At 37.3% G+C, this 13,062-nt stretch overlaps 1 protein-coding gene across 1 annotated transcript in view; it reads right to left on the bottom strand.

Annotated features, from left to right (window-relative positions):
- Positions 1-13,062, bottom strand: part of oatx (organic anion transporter X) — a 34,282-nt gene that overhangs the window by 9,252 nt on the left and 11,968 nt on the right. The window contains exons 4-8 of the mRNA XM_036588572.1: positions 9,140-9,294; positions 5,722-5,890; positions 3,670-3,793; positions 3,207-3,322; positions 310-524 (exon numbers count right to left, since the gene is read on the bottom strand). Of these exons, the coding sequence (XP_036444465.1) occupies positions 310-524; positions 3,207-3,322; positions 3,670-3,793; positions 5,722-5,890; positions 9,140-9,294 (779 nt within the window). The remainder of the gene's footprint in view (positions 1-309; positions 525-3,206; positions 3,323-3,669; positions 3,794-5,721; positions 5,891-9,139; positions 9,295-13,062) is intronic.

Genomic DNA, 13,062 nt, shown 5'->3' with positions numbered 1-13,062 from the left:
CAGAGAAACAGATGGACTACAGTCTGTAACTGTAGAACTACAAAGTGCACCTATATAGTAAGTGGAGCTGATAAAATGGACAATGAGCACAGAAACAAGGAGGTGGTCATAATGTTATGCCTGATCAGTGTATATGATTCATCCAGTAACACTGCGAATACCATGACCAGAAACCAGGGGAAGTAAGATCAGGACGGGGATGTGATACTGGGCACCACACCAGATTTACAAAATTGTCTTAAGAAAGAAATCGGAGTCCATAGCAACACTTCAAAATAAAAGTCAAGCAGACTGTCTGTCTTTTTTTACCTTTAGGGACAAAGATGTTGGCGAATATGACGGACGCTGATGCCAGGAGACAGGTGGCCTGGGTCAGTCGCCGGCCGAGGAAGCTGAGCATGGCCAAAGCCACCAGTTTAGCGGGAAAATCCACCGCTCCGAATATGATCTGCATCAGATAAATATTCACACCGAACTTCTGCAGGTCCATCGCCAGACCATAATACGCAAAACTGGTGGAGAACCTGTTGGAAAGGATTGAAAGAATTATTTCTGTGTTTTTTTCTCTTATATGCCTAAAAAGCACATTTAGTTTGTGAAGTTTGCTTCTTTAGTTTCAGCTACTGGAGCTATGAGGCTCATATCGCTAACCAGTAGGTTATACTGTACCAATTAGCATGGTGGGAACAGCATGCCAATCATCCCTAGATCATAAATCAACTGTCAAATTGTCAATTGTCAAAGAAAACTGTAATGAAAATGAAAAATTACTAATAAAAATCTTAAGTTTAAGATAAATAAACAGTTTTTGAAAACTGTTCACTGCAACACAGACAAAAGTACTACAGTGTAAGTATTACAGTGAAAGTATTACAGTGAAAAAAAGGTTTATATTTTTAATGCATCTGGATTCTTTCAGACGTCTTTGAGTAAAACATGCAACCTGAGTTGTGCTAATTTATCATCGCTAAAACAGAAAAAAACTTGCCCTGCGAGAAACGATGCTGTGCATTCTGACAAAACATTCATCATTATGCTGAAACAAAAAGCTTAAAGTGAAACGATGTAATAACTAAATTAAAACTCTTCCTGTCTGGAAAACAAAAAAACAACCTAAAACTTTTAATGCATTCTTTAAGCCAAACTGAAACCTTGCAGTAACACTGATGTGGTGGTGGTGGGTTAGTGTGTGTTGTGCTGGTACGAGTGGATCAGACACAGCAGTGCTGCTGGAGTTTTTAACACCTCAGTGTCACTGCTGGACTGAGAATAGTCCACCAACCAAAAATATCCAGCCAACAGCGTCCTGTGGGCAGCGTCCTGTGACCACTGATGAAGGACTAGAGGATGACCAACACAAACTGTGCAGCAGCAGAAGAGCTATCGTCTCTGACTTTACATCTACAAGGTGGACCAACAAGGTAATAGAGTGGACAGTGAGTGGACACAGTATTTAAAAACTCCAGCAGCACTGCTGTGTCTGATCCACTCAGACCAGCACAACACACACTAACACACCACCACCACGTCAGTGTTACTGCAGTGCTGAGAATGATCCACCACCCAAATAGTACCTGCTCTGTGAGGGTCCATGGGGGTCCTGACCACTGAAGAACAGGGTAAAAGGGGGCTAACAAAGTATGCAGAGAAACAGATGGACTACAGTCTGTAACTGTAGAACTACAAAGTGCACCTATATAGTAAGTGGAGCTGATAAAATGGACAATGAGCGTAGAAACAAGGAGGTGGTCAGAATGTTATGCCTGATACAGCACCATAATCCTTCTCCTTAATTGTATCTGTACTAGGGGTGCGGGAAAAATCGATTCTTAGATGCATCGCGATGCGGACATGGACGATTCTGAATCGATTAAAAAATGTTAAAAATCGATTTTCTAAATATTTAATTTATAACGTAGCTAATGTTGATGCAACGCAAAAGGCAGAACCTGGAAGTGCGGAAGTGCAGCGCCCAGACAGTCTGTAACATAACAAAAACATAGTTGGACGAGTGAGAAATCCGACCGGCTCCTTCTGCATTAAAAGCCAGGTTAGGTCAGGAGTCACAACCTATATGTTAAGAAGAGCCATTTTGTCCTGTCAACAAAAATCAAACCACCTTGGGAGCCACAACATTTAATGTCCAGTATGTCTCAGTGTGTGCTGATGTCCTAGTATAGGCTAATCAATATGAACGAAAACACAGATTTACTTTCCTCTGCTTTAAGCTTTAGCTACAGCCGCTTTCCTCCCATCTCCACCAGAAAACTTTTCCTCGAAATTTTCCGTTCCACCTTAAATTCTGCCTGAAGCGCCAGAACGTAAACGCAGCACCATTTAAGGTGGAACGGGAGAATCCGAAAGAGAAGCTGACTCCTTTTTAGTGTTTGACAGTCTCTGGCTGCAGATTTAACGTACCAGGAAACCAACTGCAGTGCTTATAAATGCAAATAAGTCCATTATTCTCCAAACGTTCGTCTTAAATCTCTCTCAGTGACATCCCCTGAATCGTAATTGAATCGAATCGTGAGGTGCCTAGAGATTCCCACCCCTGATCTCCCATTGCACATCCTTTTACTTGCAGTTTGTTTGTACCCCATGTATTTTTTGTGTTTCTAGTTTATCCATCCATCCATCATCTAAACCGCTTATCCTTCTGGGTCGCGGTGAGGTGCTGGAGCCTATCCCAGCTGTCACTGGGCGGAAGGCAGGATACACCCTGGACAGGTCACCAGTCCATCGCAGGGCAGACAGACATACACATTCACACACACACTCACACCTAGGGGCAATTTAGCATGTCCAATCAGCCTGACTGCATGTCTTTGGACTGTGGGAGGAAACCGGAGTACCCGGAGGAAACCCACACAGACACGGGGAGAACAGGCAAACTCCACACAGAAATGACCCTGGTCACCCGGCCGGGAATCAAACCCAGGCCCTTCTTACTGGGAGGCGACAGCGCTACCCACTGCGCCACCGTGTCACCCTGTTTCTAGTTTATGTTTAGCTATAACAGATCGTTTTCTGTATCCATTTTATTGGATTTAATTTTATATTGACATCTGTACCTAGAGAAATTCCTTGTACACCTGGTACTAGACGGATAAAGATTTTGATTCTGATTCTGGTTCAGAAGCCACATAATCAAGTCTGTAGGACTAAACTTGACCACACTATCGCTTTAAGACTGGGAGGATTCTTACCAAACCACCACGAGGCACACGGAGATCTTCCTCATCACTGAAGTGCGCAGCAGGTCATACGCCGTGTACATCGTTTTACTGGACTGAACTTCTTTCTGCATGTGTGTCTGAAGAACCTAAACACAAACAAACAACTGATTCACCGACGCTGCTGCAGATTTACATCCTCCATACCATTTACAGCTTTCTTGGCACTGCTTTATCAGCTTTATCTAAACCACTGAAACTGTTATACACCCTAAAGGCTCTCACAAGTCTTCCAGATGAGTTTTGGGACGCCTCACTTTTTTCTGAAATCTGAATGTTCTTATTGTTTGCACAGTTAATGTTTTGGCAGTTTTCTTTTCCAAATTACTGGTAAAAGTATGTATTGAAACTGGTCAGTGTATTCTGTTCTAGAATTAAAAATCATGTTGAATTAAAAGTAATCGTCAGCAGTATGTGAAGGCATTGCGCTCCAAACCTCCAGGGTGATTTTCTCCGTCATCTCTGGTCGGCCGTTGATCCTGGCGACGCGGTGCAGCTGCTTTAGCGCTTCATCTGACCGACCGTTCAACACCAGCCAGCGGGCAGATTCAGAATACCACCTAAACACAACCTTAATACTTTAATCGTTCATAGCAGTTACTAAATAATTCATAGTAGATACTGAATAATTCATAGTAAATACTAAATTATTCATAGTAGATACTGAATCATTCTTAGCAGTTACTGAAAGATTCATAGAAGATACTGAATCATTCATAGTAGGTACTGAATCATTCACAGGAGATACTGAATCATTCATAGCAGTTACTAAATTATTCATAGCAGATACTGAATCATTCTTAGCAGTTACTAAATTATTCATAGTAGATACTGAATAATCCATAGTAAATACTAAATTATTCATAGTAGATACTGAATCATTCTTAGCAGTTACTAAATTATTCATAGAAGATACTGAATCATTCTTAGCAGTTACTAAATTATTCATAGTAGATACTGAATTATTCATAGCAGTTACTAAATTACTCATAGAAGACACTGAATCATTCTTAGCAGTTACTAAATTATTCATAGAAGATACTGAATCATTCATAGCAGTTACTAAATTATTCATAGCAGATACTGAATAATCCATAGTAAATACTAAATTATTCATAGTAGATACTGAATTATTCATAGCAGTTACTAAATTACTCATAGAAGACACTGAATCATTCTTAGCAGTTACTAAATTATTCATAGAAGATACTGAATCATTCATAGCAGTTACTAAATTATTCATAGCAGATACTGAATAATCCATAGTAAATACTAAATTATTCATAGTAGATACTGAATTATTCATAGCAGTTACTAAATTACTCATAGAAGACACTGAATCATTCTTAGCAGTTACTAAATTATTCATAGAAGATACTGAATCATTCTTAGCAGTTACTAAATTATTCATAGTAGATCCTGAATCATTCATAGGAGATACTGAATCATTCTTAGCAGTTACTAAATTATTCAAAGAAGATACTGAATCATTCTTAGCAGTTATTAAATTATTCATAGCAGATACTGAATAATCCATAGTAAATACTAAATAATTTATAGTAGATACTGAATCATTCATAGTAGATACTGAATCATTCATAGCAGTTACTAAATTATTTATAGTAGATAGTGAATAATCCATAGTAGATACTGAATCATTCATAGTAGATACTGAATCATTCATAGTAGATACTGACTCATTCATAGCAGTTACTAAATTATTTATAGTAGATAGTGAATAATCCATAGTAGATACTGAATCATTCATAGTAAATACTAAACTATTTGTAGTAGATAAGGAATAATTCATAATGGTTAGTGAACAATTCACAGTATATACTGAAAAATTAACATAGGTACTGAAAAAATCACAGCAGTTACTGCATAATTCATGGTACATTGTAAAATTCATACACTCTTACAAAAGATGGTTCTTCAAGAGTTCTTTAGTAAAGGGAATGGTTAGAACCATATGTGCTATTTAGAACCATTTCATGCTTAAATGTTTTTTTTGCATGGTGAAATTGTTCTTCAGATTGAAGGAGAATATAGAACCCTTTTGAAAATGGTTCTGTGTAGCACCAAAAAGTCTTCTGCTCTTATAATGTCAAGCTTGTATACAACAGAAGAACCTTTTTTGGTGCTATATAGAACCATTTCCAACACATTCTCCATCAATCTGAAGAACCATTTCACCATGCAAAGAACCACTTAAGCATAAAATAAGTCATGGTTCTAAATAGAACCATTCCATTTCCTAAAGAACTTTTGAAGAACCATCTTTTTAAGTTTTGAGTGCAGTAGTTGCTAAATAACCTACAGTAGATGCTAAATTATTTAACGTAGATACAGAATCATTCATAATGGTTAGAAAATAATTCATAGTAGTTACTGAATGTCAGTAATTGTTTTTACTAATAATTAGTAATATTTCACTGTTTTTTCATGAGCCTACAATTCTGTGCTGATGTAATTCTCGCGTTCTCACCAGCTGTAGATGAAGAAGACGAAGTGCGGAGCGCAGACGGCCACATGCAGCTTGCGCCAGTCCTTTAGACTGTAGGCCACTCCAGCCAGGATCATCTGTCCAAAGGTGAAGAAGAAGGAGGAGATGGTGCCCACCAGAGTCCGGGCTTTGGTGGGGATCCACTCAACCTCTGCAAACACACGACTCACTTACTGAAATTACCATTTAGGATAAACAGTTACAATGAGCAGTGGTGGACGAAGTACACAAACCATGTACTTGAGTTAAAGTAGAGATACAAGGTAAAATATTACTCCAGTAAAAGTAGAAGTTCCTCCCTTTAGACCTCCACTTGAGTAAAAGTACAAAAGTATTTGCCTTCAAATGTACTTAAGTATCGAAAGTGAAAGTACTAAAAGATTAATTATGACTCTGATGTTCTATTATCATTTTTGTAATAAGACTCGCTTCATTAACTCATTTTAGGTGAAAATACTCCAGTGTCTCTCTTGGTAAACCAGTCTTTTAATGGAATGTCATTAATTAGTGACGCTGATGTCTATTAAAATTATCATAAGCACAAAACACTGAAGGCAAACAGTTTCCATCAGGTAGAACTGACTGGCTCTGAAATCACTTTTTACAAACAAGCAAAGTTTCAGTTTAAGATTTATTTACAACTTAGTTACAAGTTTAAGATTAATAAAAACTTTAAACTCAGATTCACAAATGAGTTTCCTTTACTAAACTGCATCTGTAGGTCTCTGTTCATAAACACAAACTAGCCTAAACTAATTTATATACTACTATAAATTTACATATTACTATAAAATGAAATAATGTTTGTATAAATTCAGATAAAAGACACGTCAGTCACAACTGCATATGAGCACATATTTCTATATTGTGGTCTATTTACACAAAGTTGAGAGCAATATGTTATATCTGTTCGCTAATTCTTTGATGTGTGATTGTCAGGCAGTGTAACCCCGTCCTGCTTTACCTGCTAAAGTGACCTAAGTATAGTGTGGATATGCTTGCACTGGGTCGGTATGTCCAACAGGTCAAAACAAGCTCAAAACAAAAACCTGATTGGTGTTCTTGCTTTGCACTTCTTTCGTTTTAACGTGTTACATTTTTATGCGCACAAAAGCCAAAAGGAACGACAGATTTCTCATAATGTAGTGGAGTAAAAAGTGAGATATTTGACTTTGAAATGTAGTGGAGTGAAAGTAAAAAGTCGCCCAAAATGGAAAAACTTCAGTAAAGTACAGATACACGAAAAAACTACTAATTACATTTACTTTGTTACTGTCCACCACTGATAATGAGCTAAAAGTCCTGGTCCACTGTTGTTTCATGAGTAGCACGTTAGTCCTCGGCAAACATATTAGCATGTAGCTAGTGCTTTGACTCTGAGCTAACCTACAAGGTCATGCACGACTCCTGGGTCAGACTGGGTTACAGTAAAGCTGAGTTTATATTTAGGGTTTCTGTGCAGTTAAGAAAGCAGTTTGAATGGATCAGGCTAAACTTCACTGAGCCCTCCTGAAGTTTCAGGGCAGTGTTGGGGAAGCTGGACTAGCTTTGCTGGCTAAGTTACATTTGGGTGCAATTGAGGAGACCATCCTGAACGATGCAGAGCATATTTTGGTTATTTGGCTGAAAGAGGAAAAAGCTATATGGCCCATTCTACGGAATTAGTTCAAACTGTGTCCCACAGTAAAAAACTATTTAAAAAAACATGAAGTATTCAGAGCTTAGATATTTACAATGATTATGTCATTTATGTTATAATCTATTTAAACCCAAGGCATTAATAGATATACTAATAAGTTAAATATAGACAAAATCATCATTTATATTGTACTTTTTATTGAGAGGTGTCTGTTAGATGTATTATTAGATTAATTTCGAAATTAAAAAAAACTTCAAAGAATTCAAAAACAAAAAATGCTGTCCTATGTTTTCATGTCAGTAATGAAGCACAAAGAGTTTAGTCAGTGGGTGGAGCCTTATTTTAGCCAAGCAGAAAGTGTGGCTGCATCCCTGTCCCTCATGGCCACAGGGTGAGCAGTTAGATCCCATTGTATCTAAACTAAATCAGTGTGGAACATTAAGAATTGTCACAACCGAAACACACATTTTCTGCAATTAAGTAAACATTTTTGTGTTTTAATTAAAATATTATTCGAAGTGTTCAAAGCTGTGTTTGCTGGTCATGTACTGGCTGCGTTTTTGAGCTCAAAATGAGCTAAAATTGTCTCTACCGAAACAGTCACTACTGAAACATTTGGAGCATTGGTTGGTGTTATGATTGTGCTGGTAGTGACAAAATGGAATGTTGAATTATTTGCTTTAATAAAATAAACATAATTAAGGTACAGAGTCACTCAAAGCAAAAGGATTTTAGTTTAAAGTTCAAGATCAGTTTAAAGTCTGAAATATCTTTTTAACCCTCACTTTGGACCAGTTCAGAAGAATCAGTCATAAATATTTCACATAAAGTTGTTTTTAAGGTACAAATTTAATCAGTGGTCATATTATCAATATCAAAATATCTGCTGTTTCCATCAGACCGGCGGTCAGCAACATGCGGCTCTTTTACTGCCCTGTTGTGGCTCCACAGCTGAATCAGATTAGTAGGTAAAAATAAAATAATCCTCCTTTACAGTAAAATAAAGCTCTGCTGATCGTTCAACACAGTTTAACAATAAATGGTCTTAAACTCTGGAGTTAATGTAGAACTGCTGATTCACCCTTTAACCCTGAAGATCAGCTCAGACTGCTGGTGCTGCTGAATGGACTTATTTGCATTTATAATCACTCCAGCTGGTTCCTGATACGTTTAATCTGCAACAAGAAACTGACAAACACTAAAAGCTTGCGAAGATGAAGTCAGTTTCTTATTCAAATTTTCCTGTTCCACCTTAAATTGTGCCGCAGTTACATTCTGGCACCTCAGACACCATTTAAGGTGGAACGGGACAGTTTGAACGAGAAACTGACTTCATCTTCGCGACTTTGAATAAAAAGCTGGCGAATAAGAAGCAACTTCAGCTTTGCAAAAAGTTGAGCACTGAGAGACATTTTACAAGAAACTGTTCTACTTTTGCGGAAAGGTTTCCTGTCAGAGATGCGAGAAAAGCAGCTATAGCTGAGCTAAAGTTTGAAGCAGAGTAAAGTAAGTCTGCGTTTTCATTTATATTATATTTTTGTAACCTATACTAGGACATTATCACATACTGAGACATATTTATATGCTAAAAAGGACATAAAGTGTTGTGGCTCCCAAGGTGGTTTGATTTTTGTGAAAGGACAAAATGGCTCGTCTTAACATTTGGGTTGTGACCCCAGCATTAGACTAATACAGTTGATGGTATACAGTTGTGACAAAGAGGTCTAGTGAGATCATGAGAATAAACTGGGTGATACTCACTGAGCGAGACGGCGTTTAGGATGATCCCGGAGACGGACATGCCGGTCAGGAAGCGGAAGGTGCAGTAGGCCAGATAGGACGGAGACAGAGCCGTGAAGCAGCCCAACACGGCCAGCTGGAAATATGACCAGATCAGCAAAGCCTTCCGTCCAAATCTTCGGAAAGAGAAACACAGAGAACCATGGAACTTCTGGAAGGAGGTACAAACATTCTAATCCAAATGATGATGATTTCTTTGAGAGCGTTGTATAACAGGGATACATCGATACTGAAACTGGTATCAGGTATTGGACCTGTTCACTCTGTGTGAAATAAGCCTGGTGTTCGTTGCCAAGCTAATGAACAAAGGACTGAAGCTGGCAGTGAAGGAGGGTCTGCTTGCACAGAGAAGTGTTGCTGATGCCGTGGTAGTCACTGTTTTGTCCTACCATGTACGTTTCGATTCTAGTTGGGTTTCTCAGTGTTTTTGCTCAGTACTCGTGTGCAGTGTGAATGAAACAGCTTTATTTGAAACTGTCTGTAGACAGAGCTGTTGCAGAGGCTGCATGTTTCAGATGCAGCATTTTCGTACAGTGCGCGTATTTTCACCGATCAGGCATAACATTATGACCATCTCCATGTTTCTATGCTCATTGTTCATTTTATTATTTGGCATTTGTTTTCTTTATGTTATTTAATTCATATATTTCACAGTCATGTATAGATTATTGTAGTAAAAATTGCAGAAAAACATGTTTTTTCTTCAAAATATGGCCTCCACACATGACTGTGAGGACAAGCGCTTCTGTGGTGCTTGGAATTCTATATGATTGATTTAAAAACCAATATTGCTAAATTGAGGCTCAAGAAGGTGTAACTGTTAAAATAAGTTATTGTTTTATTTTAAAATATAAAAAATTTGTAACCCTAACATGTTTTTCAAATGTAATATATCTGCAAACGCTAGAGACACAAAAATGGACGTTTCTGTAGAATGACCCACTCTCCACAGAATTTTTTCAGGAAAATAAAAGAAATTTTCTGATTAATGGAGCATCTTAGTATATTATAGCTAATGTTTTTTGACAGTTGACATTTTTTAATAAATGATTCACCATCATTACTAATAAATGACATTTCCATCATTACTAATGACAAATAACATAATTAGATTATACAAAGTACATAGTATAAACAAGAAACAGATTCGTTACGTGATTACGTGAAAATGATGTGATTTTCTTTGTTTTCTCTGTGAATCATTCTCATTTTTCAATATTAAAGCTGCGCGTACTCAAGGCATACTAGCCATGTTAGCCAACTTTAGCTAGCTAACTGATTATCAGCCACTGTTAGGTTTAAGTTCAGCATGTAATATTTATATTTATATATATTTATGAGAATTAGAAGCACACACTGACACAAACTGAGTAAGTTGATATTAAATGAACTTCAAGACAAAATGTAAAAGCCAAAAAAAATCTTAAAATGCTAGATAACGTTATGCTAGCTTGTTATGTACATTTGAAAAAAGCTAACTTCAGCTAATGTTTCAGATTAATCAATGCTGTATTTATAAACATGTCTAATTTACAACCCCATTTCCAAAAAAGTTGTTTTCAGTTAAACCCTATGTTTAACTGAAAATAGTATAAAGACAACATATCAAATGTTGAAACTGAGAAATTTTATTGTTTTCTGATTGTTTCTTTGAATTTGATGTCAACAACATGTTCCAAAAAAGTTGGGACGGGGGCCTGTTTACCACTGTGATTCATCACCTCTTCTTTTATCAACACTCTGTAAGCGTTTGGGAACTGAGGAGACACTGCTGTAGTTTAGAAACTGAAATGTTTTACATTCTTGTTTGATACAGGATTTCAGCTGCTCAACAGTTCGGGGGCTTATTTGTCATATTTTTCATTTCATGATGCACCAAATGTTATCAGTGGTGACAGGTCTGGACTGCAGGCAGGTCAGTTTAGCACTCTTTTAATACGGAGACTTGCTGTCGTAATACATGCAGAATGTGGTTTGGCCTCGTCTTGCTGAGATAATCAAGGCCTGCCCTGAAAAAGATGTCGTCTGGATGGCAGCATATGTTGCCAAAACATGTATATATCATTCAGCATTAATGGTGCCTTCACAGATGTGCACGTCACCCATGCCATGTGCACTAATGCCCCCTTATACCAGCATGAATACTGGCTTTTGGAACTATGCACCGATAACAAGCTGAGTGGTCTTTAGCCTGGAGGACACAGTGTCCATGATTTCCAAAAAGAATTTCAAATGTTGATTCATCTGACCACAGGACACTTTTCCACTTCTCCTCCGTCCATTTTAAATGAGCTCAGGCCCAGAGAAGGTGGCAGCATTTCTGGATCCTGTTTATGTACAGTTTCTTCTTTGTGTTTTAGAGTTTTAATTTACATTTGTGGATGCAGCAACAAACTGTTTTCACAGACAGTGGTTTTCAGAAGTGTTTCTGAGCCCATGCAGTGATTTCCACTACAGAATCATGTCTGGTTTTAATGCAGTGCTGTCTGAGAGCCCAAAGATCACGGCCAGCAAATATTGGTTTTTGGCCTTGTTCCTTACATACAGAGATTTCTCCAGATTCTCTGAATCTTTTAATGTTATTATGTACCATAGATGATGAAAAGCAAAAGCTCTTTGCTGTTTTATGTTGAGAAACGTTATTCTTGAATTGCTGCACTATTTGCCCACACAGTCTTTCACAGAGTGGTGAACCCCTCCTCATCTTTGCTTCTGAAAGACTCCGCCTCTCTGAGATGCTCTTTTATACCCAATCATGTTACTCACCTGTTGCCAATCAACCACCAGGTGTTTTTTACCAGTTGCCCATCCCAACGTTTTTGGAACATGTTGTTGGCATCAAATTCAAAATGGGCAAATATTTTTCAAAAAAACAATACAATTTCTCAATTTCAACATTTGATATGTTGTCTTTGAAGAATTTTCAATGAAATATAGGGTTTAAATGATTTGCACATAATTGCATTTTGTTTTTATTTACATCACAACATCCCAACTTTTTTGGAAATGAGGTTGTAATATTGTACCAAACATTGTTATATACCTTACCCTATTAACATTTTAATTGATCAGAGTTAGCTAAGTACCCTCACTATGGTGTTTTCTCTTTTTCTCAATAGAATTACAGTGAATAAAATACAGTAGAATGCTGAAACAGGCCTTTTACAGTAGAATATCCCATTAAAATACAGATATGTTTATTAAACTATGGATATGTTTATTGTGTACGCTAACAAATTACTTGCAGGTGATTTTCCAGCTTCATGGGAAAGTAACAGCCAAGAAATCCCAAAATGCCCACCAATTTTTGAGTGGTACATCCTTCAAACACTGAGACATTCACAGACACATGCTGCCTTTCAGCCGTCCAGACTGAGATTGGCTTTTATAGCAGATGGAAGTATTAACTGTGGATCAGAATAAAGCCCAGCAGATCTAAAGCAGCTGCTATTCAGAAAATGTTAATCCATTCTGCACTGGTTAATCAGCACAAATAAAGAGAGAACCTGATCAAATTAAGAGAACCTGATAATAATGGTACGTATACAGTAAATAGAGGGATCCATGTTTGATTTAAAGACTTCTGTTTCTCCTCTTTCACCAAATAAACAATAATTCAAACTAATATCTCTGAATAATTCATATATGCAGGAATGGATGCAACTTATAGTAAAATATCTGAAAACATGCTGAACGTTTACAGTGTTCAGTAAAGAAAATGGTTCTATAAAGAACCACGAACACTCATGATTAAAGGGTTCCTCAGATTGATTGAGAATGTGCTGTAGACGGTTCTATATAGAACCTTTTTGAAAATGGTTCTATACAGAACCCAAAAAAGCTTTCCTACAGTTACGATGTCACTAGTACAGAAAATGGTTCTA

Source organism: Colossoma macropomum, unplaced genomic scaffold (assembly GCF_904425465.1).
Source record: "Colossoma macropomum unplaced genomic scaffold, Colossoma_macropomum, whole genome shotgun sequence".
Classification (NCBI taxonomy): domain Eukaryota; kingdom Metazoa; phylum Chordata; class Actinopteri; order Characiformes; family Serrasalmidae; genus Colossoma; species Colossoma macropomum.
The sequence above is the reverse complement of the archived record's forward strand: the minus strand, read 5'-3'. Positions and strand labels throughout refer to the sequence as shown.